The following is a 25,268-nucleotide window of genomic DNA, read 5'->3' on the forward strand; positions in this document are numbered from 1 at the left end:
CCTCATTGGTCACCACACACCTCCATCAAAGCTCGTTAAGCACAATCACATCCACCTGAAAGAGGCGGGGCTACCCCTTTAAAAGCCCCACGTACAAAAATTCTAATGAAATACCTTGGCCACCACACTCATGCAATACTCAGTCAATAACGCATCTCTAGTGGGACAATCTGGTTTGGTTGAAAGAGGACTAAATGACTGCAGATGGGGCATTTACATGGATAGCCCTGCCTCTTTCAGGTGGATGCTTTTCAACCATTCGCTGCCTGCACCCGCACGCCCGACAAGCATTACCACCCTGGATGGTTCCGACCTAGAATATGTGGACATCTATAAGTACCTAGGTGTCTGGCTAGACTGTAAACTCTCCTTCCATATCAAACATCTCCAATCTAAAATCAAATCTAGAGTCAGCTTTCTATTCCGTAACAAAGCCTCCTTCACTCACGCCGCCAAACTTACCCTAGTAAAACTGACTATCCTAATAATCCTCGACTTCGGCGATGTCATCTACAAAATAGCTTCCAATACTCTACTCAGCAAACTGGATGCAGTATATCACAGTGCCATCTGTTTTGTTACTAAAGCACCTTATACCACCTACCACTGCGACCTGTATGCTCTAGTCGGCTGGTCCTCGCTACATATTCGTCGCCAGACCCACTGGCTCCAGGTCATCTACAAGTCCATGCTAGGTAAAGCTCCGCCTTATCTCAGTTCACTGGTCACGATGGCAACACCCACCCGTAGCACGCGCTCCAGCAGGTGTATCTCACTGACCATCCCTAAAGCCAACACCTCATTTGGCCGCCTTTCCTTCCAGTTCTCTGCTGCCTGTGACTGGAACGAATTGCAAAAATCGCTGAAGTTGGAGACTTTTATCTCCCTCACCAACTTCAAACATCTGCTATCTGAGCAGCTAACCGATCACTGCAGCTGTACATAAGTCCATCGGTAAATAGCCCACTCAATTTACCTACCTCATCCCCATACTGTTTTTATTTATTTACTTTGCTGCTCTTTTGCACACCAGTATCTCTACCTGCACATGACCATTTGATCATTTATCACTCCAGTGTTAATCTGCTAAATTGTAATTATTCGCCTACCTCCTCATGCCTTTTGCACACAATATATATAGATTATTTTTTCTACTGTGTTATTGACTTGTTTACTCCATGTGTAACTTTGTGTTGTCTGTTCACACTGCTTTATCTTGGCCAGGTCGCAGTTGTAAATGACAACTTGTTCTCAACTAGCCTACCTGGTTAAATAAAGGTGAATAAAAATAAAAATGGAGGTGTGTGGCGACCAATGAGAGGAGGGCTCCCCTCCAGGTAGGAAGGGAGTCATTTATTTTTTATTTTTTTACTCTCAGTGATGCGTTGTGAATCTATAAAATACCATTCAATAATGTCCCAGTATCTTTGATGAGCACACTAATTAAAAGGGTCTGCACTAGGGATATTCAGCTCTTACCCTACGAGGTCCGGAGCCTGCTGGTGTTCTGTTATAGCCGATAATTAATTGCACATACCTGGTGTCCCAGGTCTAAATCAGTCCCTGATTAGAGGGCAACAATGAAAAAGTGGAGCTGGCTGCGAGGTCCAGAGTGGAGTTTGAGGGGTCTACACTTTGATGGCCCAGACTATGTCCCAGATTCAGACATGGCTTGAATGAGAAATGACTTTCTGTAAATAAGAGACAGGAGACACCAGAAGATGGAATGTGTGTTTCTTTATTTCTCCCAAGTCAATCAGAATAAACCAACCCACGTGGCTATGAGCCAGCCTTCCTCCATGTACTGTGATAAACCCAATCTCCAATCCAAGTCCTCCAATCCATCTGGAAGTACACTACATGGCCAAAAGTATATGGACACCTGCTCGTCCAACATCTCATTCCAAAATCATGGGCATTAATATGGAGTTGGTCCCGCCTTTGCCGCTATAACAGCCTCCACTCTTCTGGGAAGGCTTTCTACCAGATGTTGAAACATTGCGCCAGAGAACATGTTTTCCACTGCACCAGAGTCCAATGGATGCAAGCTTTACATTATTCCAAACCCATTTCATGAAGCTCATGAACAGTTATTATGCTGACGTTGCTTCCAAAGGCAGTTTGGAACAAAGGACAGACAATTTTTTACGCGCTTCAGCACTAGGCGGTCCCGTTCTATGAGCTTTTGTGGCCTACCACTTTGCGGCTGAGCCGTTGTTGCTCCAAGACATTTCCACTTCACAATAACAGCCCTTAACAGTTGACTGGAGCAGCTCTTGCAGGGCAGAAGTTGACAAACTGACTTGTTAGACAGATGGCAACCTATGACGGTGCCACGTTGAAAGTCACAGATCTTCAAGGCCAATGTTTGTCTATGGAGATTGCTTGGCTGCGTGCTAGATTTTATACACCTGTCAGCACCGGATGTGGCTGAAATGGCCAAATCCACTAATTTGAAGGGGTGTCCACATACATATAGTTTAAGGTCTCCCTGAACAGCCCAGCTAGTTCCTGAGACAACAATGTCAGATGGCCAGAGCAACGCACACACAAGTATGTTCCGCAAGCATGCACACTCACTGATAACATGCGTGTCTGGGACAAGCAGGCGCAGACAGGCAGGAACGCACACACACAAGCTTGCAGATCAGCCACTCAGAGGGGTGGACACTTGAAGTGGCATGGTGTTAGGTCCCTTTAGAGGGCAGCAGAGAAACCCTGTCAAGCAATACAGGCGTCATCTACATCTCATTAGTACAGTGGCTTCCTCTCATCTGAGCTCATATGAAGATTTGAGATATGTGCAGGTCGATGCTAATTAAATACAGGAAACAGGGAGAGAAAGCCACAGACTGTTGGGATGCACCCAGTCTCCCTTCACAGCAGATGAGATCACGGGCCGTTCTCCATAGAAAAGTACATTTAAAATGACAAACGTGTGTCTGATATTATTTCGCAGTCACTTTTAGCCAAAGCGCCTTACAGTTAAACACATTCAGTGTGCGTGGCCCGTGCAGGAGTCATTCAAACAACCGGAGGGCCTAATGTGTTTCTGTGTGTGACGCAATGATAGGATACAGAGTGAGGAGGTCATGGGGAGAATACATGCTCATGTAAAGGGTCAAATAGTTTCACATTACAGACATAAGAGAAGCACTCCCTGTTGTCAATCATTAAATCAGCGCGAAGACAACATTGCAGCGGATTGTATGTACAGGCCAGATTGAGTTTAGCATCAAGCAACAATATGTATATACATTAAAAAAACATTTTTTTAAACTAATTATAGACTGTGTTTACACAGGAAGCCCAATTCTGATATTTTGCCCAATGAGCTGATCGAATTGGTCAAAAGATCAATTAGTGAACAAATATACAAATTGGGCTGCCTGTATGAAGGCAGACCTAGACATACGAGTTTAGTCTCATATGCCTCCAGCATTAAATCTGGTTTACATGAAACCCCCCCAAAATAACGTCACAGATATCAAACTAAAGCTTTCCCTTGTGGAAAAAAATAATCAAAACATTAGGACACAGGGACAGAACATCTGAAATAGTGGGACTGATGGAATGTTGGGTTTTTGTGTTGATATCCTGGGAGAGAATGGGATGAATAACTATGATAACAGCTCCAAGGCAGATGCGGATCTATGTAAGAGACTACAGGGAAAATAGTGGATATGTGATGCGTGTCTGGACCGTTGCACGACCGACCGACACACACATGGTTGAGGAAAACCCCACAGCAGGGGTGTATTAACGAGGAACTAAACAGAACCTATTTGAATGTGTCCAATAAACTTTTTGTTTCTGGTTGAGGAAATACTATATATCCCAGGGGGGTTTATGGGTAGTATTATTAGATGTGTTCAATCTTCTGACGGAATGAGAGAACGAGCTGCCTGTCTTGACACGGTCTGTCTGACAGGAAGTATAGAAGTCTGGAGTGTGTGAGTCTCACCCGGGTCATACTGCTCAGAGAGGACAGGAGAGAAATGAGCTCAGGAGGAGAGCGGGGAGAGGAGATAAAAGGAGAGAGAGAGAGAAGGGGAGCAGGCTCGGCCCTGCCAGACACACTGGACCCTGTGTTAGCATTGCACCGGCAACACAAACATGAAACAATCAAAACCAAAAATCAACACACCTAAAAACAGAATGCCTAAAGTCTTCACATGTTATGGGAAGGGTTGTCTGTCTTTCTGTCCGTTTGGTTCACTGACTTAAAACACACGTGGAATTTATTCAAGGAGTCTGTGGAGCTCCAGAGAGCTAGCCAGCTATCATAGCTCTCTGTGTTACCCTTTGGCGCGTTAGCCCAGCGGTGAATCCTAGGGGGCCAATCCTAGTGGAGAGCTACGAGGTGTGCTGGCTTTTGCTCTGGACCTACCTATCAGATACTCATGAGGATCTTGTATAGTTGAATTCAGTGTGTTAGAATAGGGCTGGAGCAAAAGAGTGCACCCCCCCCCCCCCCCCGGAGCAGAATTGGCCGCCCCTGTTAAGCTAACGCTTCGTCAGAGTTAGCCGTCCGTCGCTATCAATGGCTCAGATCTGCAGCACCAGTCCTGCGGCAGAGATGTTGTCCCCTCCCCCGGCCGTCTGGTAAACCTCGGTGCACACCAGGACAGGCGCCACACAGATCTCGTAGTCCTCCTCGTCCCAGCAGCTGACGGGCCTGGTCTCCTCTAGAGGGATCCGCTGGCTGCCCTCCTTACTACTCACCGAGAACGACTCGTCCATGATGAGGCGCGCCTTGCTGGGGTCGATGTCCGGCGAGCCACACACGTGGCGGTTGGCGGTGAGCGAGGCCTTGGCCACAGCAGACATGGTGTTCTTCCACTGGGAGCCGCGCGTCACGATCACGGCCTGGAACGCCAGGGTGTGTACGTGGAGCCGGGTCAGCGGCCGGCCTTTGGCACTAGTGGCGTAAGCGCCCATGTCGCTATCCTCATTAGCGTCGCGGTAGCGCTGGTTGACCAGGCGGTAGAGCGCTCTCATCTGGTCGAGGACGGTAGCAACGCGAGGGTTAGGGTCAGAGAGCACGGTGATGTTGGAGCCCCTCAGAAGGCTGAGCAAGTTGGGCAGCTCCTGCTCGTTCATCCCCAGAGAGTCGGCGTGGGGCAGGACCAGACGCAGCAGGTCCCCCATTAGACCCTCATCCACGAAGCTGGCCATCTCAAAATGGACGCCCGTACGAGGGGAGGAGGAGGAGAGGAGATCGCCCAGCCGAGAGAGCAGTGCTTCCCGCTCACCTGGAGAGAGAGAGATGTTGTTAGAGGGGGAGAGAACTTGTCCAAAGTAGTCAAACCAGTCTGACAGCACAAAGGCATGTTCCTGGCCAAAGAAAACACAGCATTGGATACATCCCCACACCCTCCCTACACACACATGTGCTTCCTATGCCGGATGAGTTCTAGAGGCCTGTGTGACTGAGGCAGCAGAGCTATTGAATAGAGGCAGGCAGGGTTAATCCACTTGAATACCAACAGTCTGCACTTCAATGGGAACCAACCCTGCCTTCCCCTCCGCTCTCTTATCCTTCCCTCCGCTACTCCCTCACAGCAACACAGACCACTATAATACCAACAGTCTGTCACTCAATGGGAACCAGCTCTGCTCTGAAAACACCTCCCAATTGGGGAACAAGCTGGCGAACAAGGTGGCAGAGTATCCTCTCACCCCGTTGGAAGGGGAAGCTGTCCATCATCTGGAGCCCGCCCACCACCAGCAGGTCAGGGTGGAAGTCCTGTAGCTTCACCTCAAAGTCCTGAAGCGACGCCAGGTACGGGTTATGGTCATCACTGTGGACTATGTACCTGGACACACACAGGTTAGTGACACAGGGCAAGGGTTATAATGGACTACATCATAGGTTCACAGGTACACGCGCGCACACACACACATACACACAAAGTGACGGTCCTGATATGCAATCACACCATGAATAATCTAACTCTGTTCATCTCACACCCTCTAGTATTAACACACACCTGTTGGCTCTGTGGGCGGTGTACTGGCCCCACGTGGCTCCTGATGGGTACTCCAGGATCAGATGGATATCAGGCTCCTCCACCACATTACCTGCAACTGGAGAGACAGAGGGGGAGGGAGGTGGGTGGGGGATGGCATCAAGGAGGGAGGTGTTACGCATGTACTGTGTGTGTGTGTACCTGTGATGTGCTTGGACAGTATGTCAGCGAAGTCGGGGCTGAAGCTCCCCCCTAGCAACACGTCGCAGCCCTCGGTTGCCATGCGACCAGCCATCACCGGGGCGTTGCCACCTATGGCCCAGCGGTTGTCAGGCAACTCACGGGATGCCTCGACCAGCTGACTGAACAAGGTGTCATTGATCACAAACCGCCTGAGAGGAGAGGGGGGGGGGGTTGAAGGGGTTCCAGAAAAAGGAGGGAGGGTTAGAATGTAGAAACTCCACAGCTTTTAAAGAGCTACACAACCAAGCCCAGGAAAACGTTTTAGAAGTGTGTGTGTTATTGCTGAGAGATTAGTGCTTTTTAAGGTCATAAATATGTGGTGTAGGGTAGGTTCCATAAGGATTGGTCCTGAGTGGAGGTTTTCCTCTGCGAGAACCAGGTAAATATGGTGTAGGGTAGGTTCTAGAGGTCGACCGATTATGATTTTTCGATACCGATTATTGGAGGACCAAAAAAAAGGCTGGTACCGATTAAATCGGGAGATTTTTTAAAATTCATTTATTTGTAATAATGACAATTACAACATGAACTTTACTGAATGAACACTTATTTTAACTTAATATAATACATCAATCAAATCAATTTAGCCTCAAATAAATAATGAACCATGTTCAATTTGGTTTAAATAATGCAAAAACAAAGAGTTGGAGAAGAAAGTAAAAGTGCAATATGTGCCATGTAAAAAAGCTAATGTTTAAGTTCCTTCCAGAACATGAGAACATATGAAAGCTGGTGGTTCCTTTTAACATGAGTCTTCAATATTCTCAGGTAAGAAGGTTTAGGTTGTAGTTATTATAGGACTATTTCTCTCTATACCATTTGTATTTCATTAACCTTCGACTATTGGATGTTCTTATAGGCACTTTAGTATTACCAGTGTAACAGTATAGCTTCCGTCCTTCTCCTCGCCCCTACCTGGGCTCAAACCAGGAACACATCGACAACAGCCACCCTCGAAGCATCGTTACCCATCGCTCCACAAAAGCCTCAGCCCTTGCAGAGCAAGGGGAACAACTACTTCAAGGTCTCAGATCGTCACCGATTGAAACGCTATTAGCGCACACTCCACTAACTAGCTAGCCATTTCACATCGGTTACACCAGCCTAATCTCGGGAGTTGATAGGCTTGAAGTCAAACAGCTCAATGCTTGAAACACAGCAAAGAGCTGCTGGCAAACGCACAAAAGTGCTGTTTGAATGAATGCTTACGAGCATGCTGCTGCCTACCACCGCTCAGTCAGACTGCTCTATCAAATCATAGACTTAATTATAACATAACAACACACAGAAATACGAGCCTTATATCATTAATATGGTCAAATCAGGAAACTCATTTAGAAAACAAAATGTTTATTCTTTCAGTGAAATACGGAACCATTCCGTATTTTATCTAATGGGTGGCATCCATAAGTCTAAATATTCCCGTTACATTGCACAACCTTCAATGTTATGTCATAATTACGTAAAATTCTGGCAAATTAGTTCGCAATGAGCCAGGCGGCCCAAACTGTTGCATATACCCTGACTCTGCGTGCACGGAACGCAAGAGAAGTGACAATTTTCCTAGTTTAATATTGTTTGTGAGCCTGGATTAAAAAACATACTTGTGTATCGATTTTAAGAAAAGCATTGATGTTTATGGTCAGGTACACATTGGTGCAACGACAGTGCTTTTTTCACGAATGCGCTTGTTAAATCACCCGTTTGGCGAAGTAGGCTATGATTCAATGATAAATTAACAGGCACCGCATCGATTATATGCAACGCAGAACAAACTAGATAAACTAGTAATATCATCAACCATGTGTAGTTAACTAGTGATTATGTTAAGATTGATTGTTGTTTATAAGATACGTTTAATGCTAGCTAGCACCTTGCCTTGGCTCATTGCTGCACTCGCATAACAGGTAGTCAGCCTGCCACGCAGTCTCCTCGTGGAGTGCAATGTATTCGGCCATGAATGTGTCCAAAAATGCTGATTACCGATTGTTATGAAAACTTGAAATCGGCCCTAATTAAATCGGCCATTCCGGTTAAATCGGTCGACCCTCTAGTAGGCTCCATAAGCATAGGTCCCGAGTGGAGGTTCCTCTGCGAGATCCATGAGTGACATTACAGTGTAGGGTAGGTTCTGCATAGGATAGGTCCCCAGTAGAGGTATTCCCCTGTGAGATCTGTAAAATGGATGAGTCCCAGCTGTGAGGCAGTAGAGTGTATGTGGATTATGATAAGGTTGCCTATAAATTCTGAAGTAAAGCCACATGCATGGTTAAAAGAAAAGCAATAAGATATTCGAACACTGTTTGCGTTACGTTGCTCAGCAGTAGCACCAAGGAGAAAGGTTGGTTTATGCCCTATGGGAAGAGGGAACCATAACATTATGTGGAAATAGGAAGACACGTGTGAATAATGTTGGTAATGTGTGTTATCAACAACAGTGATATTTGAGGCGTAACACTGGAATAAGACATTAGATCATCCGTATTCTCCAGTAATACATTTGCAGACACTACAGCATTGGTTCTAATTCAAGGTATTAAGTGCCGTGACCAATTAATAGGCACAAATACCATTACCATTCCCCGGGGGAGTGGGTAGCGCTACCTTGGAAAATAGTTAATAGAAAGTGTATATTAGAGATGGGAGTGAAGAAATATTAACACCCTGGACACCGTCGGGAGAGGTTTCGGAAGAATAATTATTGAAATGGCGACAGACTGCCCCCGATTCACCCTGTAAAGCGGAGCTAGAGGATTTTAATAAAGCCATGGAGGCACTGAAAGAAGCGCACAAGCATTCTACCAATTCGGCTCAAATATGGGAAACATTTTGCAAACTGGATAAAATTGGGCAACATTTCCCTACTGACGGGAAAATTCTAATCAAATAAAGAACTCACAATGACATCATTGAGAAATCGCAAGCTCAATATCCAAGTTTTAACGTTGCCGTTTTATCAATAGAAGAGTATAGAAATTATAGAAATGAAATGAGTAGATTCCTCAGCTGCAAAAAGACGGTACGGGAGTGCATTGATAGAATTTGCTTTGATGGCAGGTTTGAAACCTGTGATCAAAACGGCAATTGCGGGGGTAGTGGATGAAATAGAGCAGAGTGGAATATATATGAGTGGAATATAACTCCGCTCACTTTGCAGACGTGCGAGGGGTTAATACGGCCACAGTGAAAGTCACTAACAGTGGTTTCAATGGCCAAGGTACGACAAAGAAAAGTGGAAAAAAAAAAAAAAAGCGTAGGGTGATCGATGTGGGACTAAAACAGGGAGCTATCGGGCATTGGAAGAAAGAGTGTAAGGTGGTCCTGGAACCTGCTGCAGTCGGAGGAAATGCTGCTATACAAGTGTTTGCAACAAATCCTCGAGAGCAGCGAGACAGGAAAATTTTACATAGCCTCCGTTCGATCAACAGTGGTTCAAAGATAACTTTTTAATAGATGGCAGGGATTAAATATCGCGGATTCCTTGTGATGAGAAATTGGCTAAATTTGCCACAGGGAAAAGTATTTTGGGTTGAAGAATCTTAGGCGAAATGCCAGGGGGATGGATTCTAAAGACGTAACAAATTATAATTATCTGGCCAAACACTCCTCGCAAACTCAGAAAACCTTGGGAGGTTTTTAATCTCATGAGACATTATGTAATTTTATTCTGAAATAGATTTCTAGAATGGACGAGGAGGGGACACGAGGAATTAGCACAGGGGTTTACCAAACCTAAAATTAACTTGACTTTTTTTTTTTTTCATGAACATGGTGGTGCAGTGGTTATGTAGAATCATGGGGAAGAGAGACCTGTGACTCGTTAAGACTCGGGGGCGAGAATGTCACCATGTCTAGTACGTGCTAAATAAACGATGGGGTGTATTAAAACAAACATTTAATGATTGGCGTAAGGACAGTGGTTCCCAGATAGCGCCTGTTTATGACCTACGGTTTACCACACACCCCAGCACGCTCACACAACTTACCAGTTATGAATATGCATTAGTGGTGTTGATACTGGGAGATTTATTTTGTGGGGTCTTTTCAATTTGGTATGCAGAATTATGGAAATGTTAGAAATGTTTTTAAAAGGGGTTTGGAAGGACAGGGAAAGAAAAGGGAGATGAAATATTTGAAAGTCACCTGACTTTCTGGTGAGGCCAGATCAATCTCACTAGAAATGATCGAAACGGGTGGGATTTAATTATAAAAATGAATGAGAAACACCAGACTTCTATTTTACCATTACTTTATGGGATATCATTATTTCCTTATGGAGTTTAAGAGTTGTAATTCTAAGTTGATTGGTTATTCAAGTTAGTTTATTTTTGATTTAGCAATGTGAATCATGTGTTCAAAGGGGGAAACTACCAGTTCCCTGGGACCCTGGTCTTTGGGTAAATACACAAATGTATTTTGTTCAGTCTGCATAGAGAAGGAAAAATGTTGACAGTTACTCCAAATGGATTGTGATGTCTTTGTTTTGATACAAATTTCACCAGATTGGGTCTGCTGGATTGTTGGGATTCCCCATGGGCTAGGGTGCTAACTCCCTGATCTGGTAACTCTTCCGAGAGGTCGCCAGAAAAATAAGGGAGTATGAACTAATTTTGAAAATGGTTTCAACAGTAACAGTATGTTGTTATGCTTTGATATTTGCCATAGAGATAATGTTAAGAAAATGTGGAATGTAACAATTTGTCATAGTCAATGCTTTTCTGGATTTCCTGAATCAGAATTACTTGAACTAAACTGTTGTTCTGATCTGATCTCTCTTTAGGTTATCATGGAAGGTGACGTCAGATCGTGTCTTAATGCATGGTAGGAGTGAGGTATCACTTAATGCATGGTAGGTTTTGAAATTCACACAAACCCTGTGTGAACCTCAAAACCCTCCTTAACCGTCTGGACAGAGCAACAAAGGTGCTCAATGCAACAGTGACTTAACACTCCAATCAGAGTCCGAGCCATTAATCTGGGTACGGGCGGCAGGAGTGCGCCATGAGTCCTGAGACCGCGCATGTGGAGTGAGCATGGAGAGAGATCCCATTCAAACTTCTTTCATGCTCTTGGTGTACTGGTGGGAGAAATGGACGAGAGAATGGTGGTAGCTCAGGTGAGAGACGTGTGTACTTATTTGGATATTGAAAAATCGGGACATTACCAAGGGCCATCAAATGTGACAGGCAAGAGTTACATGTGCTGTTGGGAAGATGAACTGTAACGCCATCTGAAGAAGACACGCTAGAATGGTAAGTGCCGGGAGAAAGGTGGGGGGGGGCGTCAACCATGCCCGTTATTGTTTAATTGGGGTATCAGATTTACGAAGGAAGATCTAACAAAATGTATCACAGTTTGAGTTCAGTTTCAAATAAAAAAATGTTTTAATAAAATGCATTATGAAATATGACCTTAATTATTTTATAACTTTTTAATTGAAATTCCAAAGCCAAATACTGAGAACATGCAATTGTCTCCAACACCATAAAACCATCAATAAGAGCACACATGATGGTAGAGACTAATTATTGTGTGCTTATCACTTTATTTACTAAAATATTTATTTGTGTATATTGATCTGGTCTGTAAGGAACGCATATCTGTGTGTGTGTGTGTGTAACCGAATGCCTTTGTAAAGGATCGCAGACTTTGTCCTTTAGTTGTTCATTACCACTGTGCACTAGAAATGTCACAAGACACACACACACACGGGGACTTGGCCACTTACTCTGAGGCGGCTCCCGGGGCAAAGAAGTAAGCGAAGCTCTGTGCCAGCTGATCAGCGTTCTCTATGTAGTTATGGTGGAGAGGCTGGCCTGTGGGCGGCAGGCCGATCTTATTCAGCAATGTCACCCCATCCACGATGACGTCAACACAACCCCCTAAACCTGGAGGAAGAGAGAGAAACGGTGAGAACAGTATTTAACTCTACACAATCACAAAGCAACCCCCGAATCTCAGAGACAGAGACACAGAGAGAGAACATAATTTGATGCCCCCAGCACAGCCACCAATCCCCTCCCCAATTACTTCCACTGCCCCGCCTGCCTGCCCCAACATTCATACAGAGTAAGAGGTAACACTCCCAGTACTCTGACAGATGTACTAAGTGGCAGAGGGGAGTGAGATACAGTTGAAGTTGGAAGTGTACATACACCTTAGCCAAATACATTTCAACTCAGTTTTTCACAATTCTTGACATTTAATCAGATTAAAATTGCCTGTTTTAGGTCAGTTAGGATCACCAATTTATTTTAAGAATGTGAAATATCAGAATAATAGTAGAGAGAATGATTTACTTCAGCTTTTATTTCTTTCATCACATTCCCAGTGGGAATACTCAATTAGTATTTGGTAGCATTGCCTTTAAATGGTTTAACTTGGGTCAAACATTTTGGGTAGCCTTCCACAAACTGCCCAAGATAAGTTGGGTGAATTTTGGCCCATTCCTCCTGACAGTGCTGGTGTAACTGAGTCAGGTTTGTAGGCCTCCTTGCTCGCACACACTTTTCAGTTCTGCCCACAACTTTCTATAGGATTGAGGTCAAGGTTTTGTGATGGCCACTCCAGTACCTCGACTTTGTTGTCCTTAAGCCATTTTGCCACAATTGTTGCTTCAATATAGCCACATCATTTTCCTCCTCATGATACCATCTATTAAGTGCACCTGTCCTTCCTGCAGCAAAGCACCCCCACAACATGATGCTGCCACCCCCGTGCTTCACGGTTGGGATGGTGTTCTTCGGCTTGCAAGCCTCCCCGTTTTTCCTGCAAACATAACGATGGTCATTATGGCCAAACAGTTATATTTTTATATCATCAGACCGGAGGACATTTCTCCAAAAAGTACAATCTTTGTCTCCATGCGCAAATGCAAACCATAGTCTGTATTTTTTATGGCGGTTTTGAAGCAGTGGCTTCTTCCTTGCTGAGCGGCCTTTCAGGTTATGTCGATATAGAACTCGTTTTACTGTGGATATAGATACTTTTGCACCTGTTTCCTCCAGCATCTTCACAAGGTCCTTTGCTGTTTTTCTGGGATTGATTTGCATTTTTTGCACCTCAAGTATGTTAATCTCAAGGAGACAGAACGAGTCACCTTACTGAGCGGTATGATGGCTGCGTGGTCCCATGGTGTTTATACTTGTGTACTATTGTTTGTACAGATGAACGTTGTACCTTCAGGCGTTTGGAAATTGCTCCCAAGGATGAACCAGACTTGTGGAGGTCTACAAAAAAAAATTGAGGTCTTGGCTGATTTATTTTGATTGTCCCATGATGTCAAGCAAAGAGGCACTGAGTTTGAAGATAAGCCTTGAAATACATCCACAGAAACACCGCCAATTGACTCAAATGATGTCAATGTGCCTATCAGAAGCTTTTGAAGCCATGACAATTTCTGGAATTTTCCAAGCTGTTTAAAAGGCACAGTCAACTTAGTGCATGTAAACTTCTGACCGACTGGAGTTGTGATACAGTGAATTATAAGTGAAATAATCTGGTCTGTAAACAATTGTTGGAAAAATGACTTGTGTCATGCACAAAGTAGATGTCCTAACTGACTATCCAAAACTATAGTTTGTTAACAAGAAATGTGTGGAGTGGTTGAAAAACTAGTTTTAATGACTCCAATCTAAGTGTATGTAAACTTCCGACTTCAACTGTACTACAGTACTCTGTGCTTCGTAAATATGCTACCATAAATCAAGGTGCATGCAAAATCCATTCAGAAATGTGTCAACACACAATGACAGCAAAGTCACTCACTTTACCTCGGTGCCAAACCGAACCATGTACCTAACGACACTCTAAAAGGTTTGGTAAACAATACTTTTCTGTGGGTACATTCTGGCTTGTATGGAACATGTACACAATTTTGCTGGCATTAGTTTGAGGGTGTATTACAGCCTAAATAATCAGACCAAGTAATTTGCATTGATTTATTGGCTCATTAGCTAGCTAGCTAATAAGATACATCAACCACAATTGTAAATCTGTTTAAATGGTTTTATAAAAAGCTGCTGGTGCTTGCTTGGCCAGATGGTTTTCATGCAATCCAAAACCCCCTGCGTCATTCCTAGTATGCAGTGCCTTTTCTGTCCCCAGGAAATATCACTTATTTAGTGTAAGATTCCAAAAGGCTTTCAATAAGGGCAGGTGTCCTTTACCTTAACACAAAAATATCGATCTTGAAATGGAATTTTATGCATTTTGAATTGGGATGTGACAAATGTAAAAAAAAAAAAAAATTTAAATACATTTTAAAAGTTTAAACTGCCATTTTGTTTGAATTTTAAAGTTGTTTTTTTAATCATAAAAGTATGTGTTTCACAATTCAGATATGGTCCTGCATATGACCACTAAGGAGGTGCAGTCCTGACAACCTAACCAGACAGCGTTTACCTTACTGCTGTCCCCACCCACTCAGCAACAATGGTATTAATGCCATTTTAGGTTCTCTGTTGTCTCTTTCCTCCATGGTCTCAGTTGTCAGTATATGGGACTTCATGTCCCACTTCTCATCAATGTGATGGCTCGTTACAGTGAGGTATGACTGTGTGTTTCATAGACGTCCAACAATCTGTTAATGCCACATATGGTGTTTTGAGAGCTTGCGCTTTGTGCTTGCAGTGCAATTATTGTACAATTTCTCCATCAGGGCCTTTACGGTTTTTCATCAAAGCATCTTTTAGACTAGTTCTAGATATGCTATTAGGGTATTGATGCTGACATTCTCTACTATTGACTGCATATCAACTGCAATCATTTCTGTAATCATTTGATCATTGTCGCACTGGTGCCATCAAAGGGTTGGGTCTCCCTTTGAGCATTGCACCTGTACTGCAGCACAATTCCACCTCGCAATGTTTGCATTTAATCACCTTCTCATTTAACTTCTCAAAAGCATTGCCATAGAGGACTTCGCTGCTGTCGCTTCCCTAACTCACCATCTGCCATTTTTTCCAACTGTTAATGAGCATGACGTGCGGAGCACTTTATATCCGCGGCAAATAAATAAAAGGTTTTCGGTTAGGGATTTTTTTTTCTAAACATTAACCATCCCAAACTCGTTTAAACATCAAAGCAAAAAATACTATTTTTTCAGTAGATGTTGGCGTTTTCGCTATGTCCCCTGGGGGTCATTCATCAACTTCCACCAGAAATAGAAGCCATAAAAATAGTTCAAATTCATCATATAATAACCATAGTTCAAGTCTCTCATCAATAACTTTTTTTAATGATTACTGTATTTATTATTATTTTATTTAAGATGTGCGTGTCACTAATATCACTTTCCACCCTGTTAGTTTGTTGTAATTCTCCTTTAAGAAAACAACCCTTCCTACAATAACACCACATTCAGTGTCGTCATTTATTTTGTGCAAAAACGGTGCAAAGTTCAATAAATATAAAACACGCAGTTGTATATTTTTCACGTTGTTAGTCTGTATTTCCCACTCATACATTTCCTCCCTGTTAGGTTAAATTAGAGAAAATTAACAAAAATGTCTAAATATATTTGATAGAGAAGTTCAAATAGTGTTCAAGTGTTCACCATTATGCTAACTCAATCAGCTCACTCACAGAGCTATTGCTAATTTACACCTGTAAGGTTCCTCCATCCACCCTGTTAGGATTATGCACCTAACCGTTTGGAAAATGTATCAACAAATGTTAAGTGGCCGAGTTTGACTAATATATTTTTCTGAAAGTCTAACGTCCTTTCTCTGGTAGAATACAACAACAAAAATACAAAGATATACTATCCAAAAGGCACTGGTGTGTAGGGATGACCCTCCTGTCTGCGCATCAAAGTAAGGACTAAGGTTAGCTAGCTAACTGATGCTAGGCTAGCTTGTCATATAGGATTCTCACCTATCGCCACCCTGGGTCTGGCGTTGTTCATCCCCACTTTGCTTTCAGCCCGCAGTAGGGAGGACAGCACCGTGTCAAGCCTGTTATCTAGTCCTGACTCCCCTGGAGACCGGAACCAGTACGCCAGCAGAACCATTGCGAGGGACGCTACCGTCCCATACTTCTTGAATGAAAACCCGTTTCCTTGCTCCATGGCCAGTGGCTGTGGACTGGCCAGCGGTCCTCCAGGCAACAGCTACGACGAGTCTAGCAAACAAACTGGATTGACAAAACAAGTGTCCCTGGGGAGGCAGTTTGTGTTGTTGGTTTCAAGCGTGAATACAGGGTCAGCCCCAGGAAGCTGCGGAGGGGGAGTGACAAGAAAGCGGAAGTAGCTGGCTAAAGCCACGTTTTGGTTAGTGCAATCTGAGATCCTTGGGACGGCCCTACCCTAAACCCTAACCAAAGATTAACTAAACCTCTCATTGTTCTATCTATGCCCTAACCATAACTATTTAAATGGACGTCCAAATGACCCCTGATAGTGACGATCCACTGATTATACATTATACTGGGTTTCCACTAGTTATCAGGGCCAAAGGCAAAATTGGCCATAAAAATATAAATGCTTTTTGGTCTTAATTTAAGGTTAGCAGTGTTGTTAAGATTAGGGTTTAAAATCCAATTTTAAAGAAACATTTAAGAAATAGGCGGATTTAGGACTTTTTGGCTGTGGTAACTACTGACGACCATTATATTGACCTGATGCTCTAGTGCCCTCAAACTCGGCTTGTTTTCATTGGTCATCTCTAATCAGGGACTGATTTAGACCTGGCACACTAGGTGAATGCAATTCATTATCAAGTAGAACAGAAAGCCAGCAGCCTCCGCACCTCGCAGAGTTGAATAACCCTGCTCCAGTGGCTTCCCAGCCGAAACAGTTCAGAAGAGTTCGTGCATATATTATGACGACGTTTTGTGACGTTTTTGTTTGTTTTGCACCCAGGTAAGGTTTCTTTTTCGGCTGTTCGGGCACGAGCGGAGGAGAATAGTTGGGTCAGGTTTAGTTTTTTTTCCTTCTGATTATCTTGATCTCTGGCGCCCTCGTGAAGCATCAACCCGAAAGCGTAAAGCATCATTACAAGCTCAATGCACATAGTTGGTTTTATTAAAACACATGAGGTGTGTCTATATATGGAAAAATACACACACAAAAAAACATTTTGAGCACTCGATTGGTCGAAAGAACAGACTACTCAGACTACTCGACCAATATTTTCTTTAGTCGGTGACAGCATCCCGCAAGCCCTCACCGTAACCTTCCCTATCACTAACTAGCTAAACTGCCAACAACCATTAGGCTACGTACAGAAGGGCGTTGCAGTGGCAATTTGGTGATGGCAGTCGCCTAGAATTTTCACTGTGCCAAGCCGCCACCTTTTCTACACAAGTCCCTAGTGGCAGCAATATAGCCCTACCGTAATGACGCGAAAACACCAGTCAGCTTTTATTCAATAGCTCTTTTCACATAACTGCTGTGGATTCAGTGGCTTTTATCTGTCACTGTGGCCAAAGTCTGTCAAAATATAGCTAAGATTTTTTTCACAATGTGTTACTCAATCAAAAGGTCTGTCTTTGGCCAGAGCAATTAATAGAAATATACTTATTTTATAAATGAGATATCAGACCACATACACTGACATTCACTGGCAGTGTGCATGGCCAGAGTCTTCTATTTGACTATTTATTTCCCTATTTCAATTGGTGCTTTTGTTGTAAAATACTGCATCTAACCTCTGGAATAATATCAACTAGTTTAGAGTGGTCCTCCCATATAAATATAATATAGACTAGATTCTATTTCCATGGGTCCTCCCATTAGGACCAATGAAAGAACCTTCTGCCAATCAAAAGCTAGTTCTTATATTGCTCTAACAAACCCTTAAAGATAATTTGACATACATTTTAAAGGGGTCACCTGTTTCAGCTATCCAGATTTTGACAGTAACAATATTTATGCTAGAGATGCGCCTCTGGTATACACGTACACTACTTGACCAAAAGTATGTGGACACCTGCTCGTAGAACATCTCATTCCAAAATAATGGGCATTAATATGGAGTTGGTCCACCTTTGCTGCCATAACAGCCTCCACTCTTCTGGGAAGCATTAGTGAGGTCAGGCACTGATTATGGGCGATTAGGCCTGGCTTGCAGTCAGCATTCCAATTAATCCCAAAGGCGATGGTGGGGTTGAGGTCAGGGCTCTGTGCAGGCCAGTCAAGTTTTTCCACACCGATCTCAACAAACCATTTCTGTATGGATCTCGCTTTGTGCACGGGGGGCTTTGTCATGCTGAAACAGGAACGGGCCATCTCTAAACTGTTGCCACAAAGTTGGAAGCACAGAATTGTCAAGAATGTCATTTAATGCTGTAGCGTTAAAAGATTTCCCTTCACTGGAACTAAGAGGCCTAGCCAGAACCATGAAAAACAGCCTGAGACCATTATTCCTCCTCCACCAAACTTTACAGTTGACGCTATGCAGCTCCCAGCCAACAGTTCTTGTGCTGACGTTGCTTCCAGAGGCAGTTTGGAACTCGTAGTGAGTGTTGCAACCAAGGACAGATGATTTTTACATGCTTACGCGCTTCAACACTCGGCGGTCCCGTTCTGTTTCCACTTCACAATAACAGCACTTACAGTTGACCGGGGCAGCTCTAGCGAGCTCTTCAGTAAGGCCATTATACTGTCAGTGTTTGTCTATGGAGATTGCATGGCTGTGTGCTCAATTTTATACACCTGTCAGCAACGGGTGTGACTGAAATAGCCGAATCCACTCATTTGAAGGGGTGTCCACATACTTTTGTATATATTTTATTTTATTTTTATTTATTTCACCTTTATTTAACCAGGTAGGCTAGTTGAGAACAAGTTCTCATTTGCAACTGCGACCTGGCCAAGATAAAGCATAGCAGTGTGAACAGACAACACAGAGTTACACATGGAGTAAACAATTAACAAGTCAATAACACAGTAGAAAAAAAAATGGGCAGTCTATATACAATGTGTGCAAAAGGCATGAGGGGGTAGGCGAATAATACAATTTTGCAGATTAACACTGGGGTGATAAATGATCAGATGGTCATGTACAGGTAGAGATATTGGTGTGCAAAAGAGCAGAAAAGTAAATAAATAAATAAATAAAAAACAGTATAAAAACAGTATGGGAATGAGGTAGGTGAAAATGGGTGGGCTATTTACCAATAGACTATGTACAGCTGCAGCGATCGGTTAGCTGCTCAGATAGCTGATGTTTGAAGTTGGTGAGGGAGATAAAAGTCTCCAACTTCAGCGATTTTTGCAGTTCGTTCCAGTCACAGGCAGCAGAGTACTGGAACGAAAGGCGGCCAAATGAGGTGTTGGCTTTAGGGATGATCAGTGAGATACACCTGCTGGAGCGTGTGCTACGGATGGGTGTTGCCATCGTGACCAGTGAACTGAGATAAGGCGGAGCTTTACCTAGCATGGACTTGTAGATGACCTGGAGCCAGTGGGTCTGGCGACGAATATGTAGCGAGGGCCAGCCGACTAGAGCATACAAGTCGCAGTGGTGGGTGGTATAAGGTGCTTTGGTGACAAAACGGATGGCACTATGATAGACTGCATCCAGTTTGCTGAGTAGAGTGTTGGAAGCCATTTTGTAGATGACATCGCCGAAATCGAGGATCGGTAGGATAGTCAGTTTTACTAGGGTAAGCTTGGCGGCGTGAGTGAAGGAGGCTTTGTTGCGGAATAGAAAGCCGACTCTTGATTTGATTTTCGATTGGAGATGTTTGATGTGAGTCTGGAAGGAGAGTTTGCAGTCTAGCCAGACACCTAGGTACTTATAGATGTCCACATATTCAAGGTCGGAACCATCCAGGGTGGTGATGCTAGTCGGGCATGCGGGTGCAGGCAGCGATCGGTTGAAAAGCATGCATTTGGTTTTACTCACGTTTAAGAGCAGTTGGAGGCCACGGAAGGAGTGCTGTATGGCATTGAAGCTCGTTTGGAGGTTAGATAGCACAGTGTCCAATGACGGGCCGAAAGTATATAGAATGGTGTCGTCTGCGTAGAGGTGGATCAGGGAATCGCCCGCAGCAAGAGCAACATCATTGATATATACAGAGAAAAGAGTCGGCCCGAGAATTGAACCCTGTGGCACCCCCATAGAGACTGCCAGAGGACCGGACATATAGTGTAGCTACGGAAGGCTACGTGGCAACATTGGCCTTAATTGGTTATTTTACAGTGATAAATTCCAGAGAGATTTTTTCTCATTAAATTCACCCTGGTTATTCCTGACCTAAGTTGTCACAGATATGGCCAGGCCTACTAACAGGTTTACACATAGCTGCGGGAAGTAGGGGTGCTGAGGGTGCTGAAACACCCCCTGAAAAATTTTATAATTAAGAAATACAAATATATAAATTATTCCTGAATTAGCAGAGAAAAATACTGCCTCTGTTCTTACACATAGCAAAACTGACCTTAGATCAGTGTCTTACTCCAAATATAGACAGAGTACGTGTGTCCAGAAGGAGGTGGGATTCACTATAAAGATAAGAAACAAGGTTGTAGCTCGCTGATGAAACAGGCATAATCCCTCCCACCTTTTACTGCCCGGTCTTAGTTTTAGATAACACTTCTGTTAACTGTCTGCCTGTCACTGGCGTGGCACATTGTGACACCTTATACAAACATGATGTGATTGATATATTTCACTTACTTGCAGGGATGTTCTGTATGAGATTGTGTTAAAGGTGTGTGTATGCGTGTGTGGTCCAGACTGTTTCTATAAGCACCCCCGAGGAGTAACAGACTATCTGAGAGACACTCCAACAACACTTAACTACTTCCTGTGTCCACTGAGCCTCAGGCTGCAGAGAGAGAAGAAAAAGTACAGGGGGATGACAAAACGGAGAGAGAAAGGGGGAGGAGAAACAGAGCAGGGCCAAAGTAAACAATAATGAAAAACAGATTGAGACACAGGACACAGAGGAGTCATTGAGATGGAAGGGAGATGCGGACAACAGATGGGTGGGGCTTGAGAGAAAAACAGAAAGGGGAGAGAGAGAGAGAGAGGGAGAGAGACGGAGAGAGGGGAGTTCATAATGGTTTGATCGTAAACATTGTGTTGAGTTGTGTCATGTTTACAGGGTGTGTCCTTCTAACTAACTCAAGCCTAACACGCCCTGCCCACCTCTCACCACTCTGACAGTCAACACCACCTAACAGGCTCTGGGAGCTAACACAAGTCTTCAGCTCTCAGATAGGCTTACTCATCACACTCTGTTTCATGTGCCCCATACATAGTCACCCAGATCTGGAGAATAAAACTGCATTGAAAAGGATGTCCATTGTGTTGTGACTGTGTGCTTGTGGCATCCTGTGTACATCCTAACCACTGTCATGGAATGCAATACATCTGAGAGGTTCAAATGAAACCATATGACTGTAATAGTCCTCCTCAGCCTGTTTCCATATGCTGCTTCCTGAAAGAAGGTATTCATCCTACAGAACACTACCAACCATGCTAGATGTATTCTACACTATAGGCTGCAGTTTGGAAAAGAAACTCCAGCACACCGGTATATGTGTGCGTGCGTGCATGCGCGTGTGTGTGTGTGCAGGTATGCAGGTTCTGGCCCATCCCTGAGGACCTGCTGCTCCAGGCCTTTGAGGATATATATGTAGACTGTATTGGTTATCTTGGGTAAATTCCCTCTATTGCAGACTGTATAGGTTCTGAATGTAGACTCTATTGATTATATTGGGTTAATTCCCTCTATTGCAGACTGTATGGGTTCTGAATGTAGACTGTATTGGTTATCTTGGGTTAATTCCCTCTATTGCAGACTGTATAGGTTCTGAATGTAGACTCTATTGGTTATCTTGGGTTAATTCCCTCTATTGCAGACTGTATAGGTTCTGAATGTAGACTCTATTGATTATATTGGGTTAATTCCCTCTATTGCAGACTGTATGGGTTCTGAATGTAGACTGTATTGGTTATCTTGGGTTAATTCCCTCTATTGCAGACTGTATAGGTTCTGAATGTAGACTGTATTGGTTATCTTGGGTTAATTCCCTCTATTGCAGACTGTATAGGTTCTGAATGTAGATTGTATACATTCTTATCTTGTGGTTATATGTTGTAGACTGTATAGGTTCTGAATGTAGACTCTATTGATTATATTGGGTTAATTCCCTCTATTGCAGACTGTATGGGTTCTGAATGTAGACTGTATTGGTTATCTTGGGTTAATTCCCTCTATTGCAGACTGTATAGGTTCTGAATGTAGACTCTATTGGTTATCTTGGGTTAAGTCCCTCTATTGCAGACTGTATAGGTTCTGAATGTAGACTGTATTGATTATATTGGGTTAATTCCCCCTCCCCCCCTTAAAAGACCTGCAGACTGTAAAGTAGGTTCTGAATGTAGACTGTATTGGTTATCTTGACTTAAATGTAAATGTTAATTCCCTCTATTGCAGACTGTATAGGTTCTGAATGTAGATTGTATACATTCTTATCTTGTGGTTATATGTTGTAGACTGTCTAAGCTCTGTAAGTAGACTGTTTTGCTTCTGTATGTCACCTGTTTTGTTTCTGTATGTAAACTGTAGGCTCTTACGTTAGATTCCTTCTTTTATAGACTGTTTAGGACCATACCTTGGGTTCACTTTGCATCAGATCAGCTGAACAAGGGACATTTGGAACCGGAGGAGATAACGAGTCACAAAGTACTTGACACAGGCAGGTAATGTGGAAGCAACATAGAAAACCACAGAATCATTGGCCCGAAATCACAAATCTGTCGCATCTTGTCACTTTGTATTAACATGAATGTGTTCTTTGATTACAGCAAGGTGATATTACAGTACTCATGCCCTCCAGTGGTCAAAGACTTTGACAGCTACTGACAGATAACAATCTACTGTACAAACATGATATGATGATATCTCCCAGATCAGCAATATAGTCTCTGGTTGACTACAGTATTAATTCTTAGCATATTTCAAGAAAAGGTCACGTCCAGTTTGCTGGTTCCCTTTGACCAAGCAGATGCACTTATTAGTATCTAACAGATGCTCAGCTGGAGTGACATTCAGCAAATAGTGGGTCCCCAGAATCCACATTGAGAAAATCTGCTAAGGGGTGGCGGTAGCCTGAAAGTTATAAAGACAACTGCCATCACTATCTCAGGAGCCACCTACTGCCGTTGTGACTTTGAGCAAGGCCCACTTTAAACTGCAGGGGCTGGCTGTTCTGTGGTGGACACCGTGCTGCTCCCAGCGGGTTGTGTGCGTGTATGGTGTGTTTGGTACCGTGTTAGCGAAAGTTGTGATTGTGTCTGTATAATGGATGAATAAAGATCTATCGTTCCTTTGAATTCCTCTGTGTAGGAGAGCTCTTCACCCAGCAGGAGATGGAGGAGATTCTGTCAGCTGCTCTGGAACCTGCTAAGAACGCCATCGTCTACAAAGACTTTGTTAGCATGATGACCCTGGACAACCCCAGACACACACACATGCACACACAAACACACATACACACTCTTGCATGCACGCACACCTTCTGGGAATAATGACAAAAGTAACCATCATCTTGCCTAATTGTTGTATTGTTCTAGATTCATAATCTGATACAGAATATATTGAGGTATTGTAAATATTTGCAGTGACCTAAAACATTGTTTTATCTTCAGCTGTTGTGCTAGGCCATGCAGTGACACCAGATGGCGCTGTGCATCCACAAACAACATCAAAACCCCACGCTGTGTCAATCCCATAAATCACAGCAGCAATATGCTTTCATTAACATGACACCACCAGCACCCCCTATGTGCATTATCCTCAGAATGCGAAACACAAATTAATTGAACGAGACTATTCATGAATAGGACAATAAACTCAAGCTTTTTTTGAGGGGGGGGGGTTAAGTTGTTGAGTGTGTAAAACCTCTCCAGTGAATGATTTAATACTACCTTATTGCTTAGAAATATACCTCGTTTCTGTGGTAGTGGTGGTGATGATGATGATCATTCTGAATGATATTCTTGATTAGGCCTAAACCTCTTTGATCCAACTATACATAGAACACCCCTGATCCTTTTTAATGCACATCACTGTCCTGCAACCATAGTCTATCATAGGCTACGCATCTGTTACTACCTTACTCCCTAGTCAGCATTTACCCCCTCCAAAAGTTGACATAGGAAATTAGCTGCCACCTGTCAGTCAACCAAGCATTGATACGGTATTGGTCAGCCAGTGAGGAGAGGGCAGAGAGGACCCTCCCCCCGGCCAGATGTGAGCGCCACTCTCTCCAATCTGCACCTCTGCCTTCAGATGAGCCCGGAGCCTCCTGCAGTTTGCAGGCGTACAGACAGCCAGAGGAATACCACGGCTGTGCCTCTGCTCTGCCTTGGACTGTGGTGTGGGCTATAGCGCTGCAGGACGCGGCGTCCCCACTGTCTCAACGTTGAGCCTGTGCGGCAGCGGCAGAATTCACTCTGCTACCGCCTTGCCTGCTGCACTTCGCCGCTCCCAGAGAGAGAAACCCGTCTGTACTCCACTTTCAAGTCGCTAAAGGGGCCCGTGGATTGGAACTAATTATTGCGCCTATTGGATCAATTTGAGTGGACTTACTGTTAGGTCGTTGTTTTTCATGGTTGAATACAGTAGGCTATATGGATACCCAATCTGCGTGATATTGGTTCATGATTGAGAAGCGCGGAGGGGCGTGGAATTAATTGAAATCTATTTGTTCTTCTTGGATGTAAAACAACCGAGATTTATTTCTCCCCACTCCTCCCTTCCCATCTCCTCACCTTCAACATGACTTCTCTGTCTGGGACCAAAGAGAGGTCTGTGACCAGCAGGAGCAGAAAATACGGGGTAAGTATTTCTAATGAATACTAGTATAAATGGATTGGATGATTATATCAGTGTGTGTTGTGGCAACAACAACAGTGAGTCGTGCACTACTGATGAGCGCTCATTTATTCCAACAGAGCAGTAACGGTATGCTTCCTACAGGTTTGAGTGTAGGTAGGCACTTAATTACTGCGGCGAAGAGAGTAGGCTAGAGTTAGGGAACGCAAATATCACACTCAGCTTTAGTTTTTTTCAATGCTTTTTGCAATTTGTGTT

The 25,268-nt window shown here is 43.6% G+C and overlaps 2 protein-coding genes across 2 annotated transcripts in view; one reads left to right on the plus strand and one right to left on the minus strand.

Annotated features, from left to right (window-relative positions):
* Positions 1–1,722: 1,722 nt before the first annotated feature.
* On the minus strand, positions 1,723–16,475 carry LOC115138339 (ADP-dependent glucokinase-like). Its single transcript, XM_029675104.2, has 6 exons — positions 16,092–16,475; positions 11,944–12,103; positions 6,174–6,364; positions 5,994–6,090; positions 5,683–5,819; positions 1,723–5,255 (listed from the first exon to the last, which is right to left on the minus strand). The coding sequence occupies exons 1-6, from the start codon at positions 16,282–16,284 to the stop codon at positions 4,549–4,551; spliced, it is 1,485 nt and encodes a 494-aa protein (XP_029530964.2). The 5' UTR covers positions 16,285–16,475; the 3' UTR covers positions 1,723–4,548.
* Positions 16,476–24,472: 7,997 nt separating this feature from the next.
* LOC115138340 (kinesin-like protein KIF26B) overlaps positions 24,473–25,268 on the plus strand; it is a 177,844-nt gene continuing 177,048 nt past the window's right edge. The window contains 1 exon segment of the mRNA XM_029675105.2: positions 24,473–25,013. Within this exon segment, the coding sequence (XP_029530965.2) occupies positions 24,954–25,013 (60 nt within the window). The 5' untranslated portion in view covers positions 24,473–24,953.

This window comes from Oncorhynchus nerka, linkage group LG12, assembly GCF_034236695.1.
Source record: "Oncorhynchus nerka isolate Pitt River linkage group LG12, Oner_Uvic_2.0, whole genome shotgun sequence".
Lineage (NCBI taxonomy): Eukaryota > Metazoa > Chordata > Actinopteri > Salmoniformes > Salmonidae > Oncorhynchus > Oncorhynchus nerka.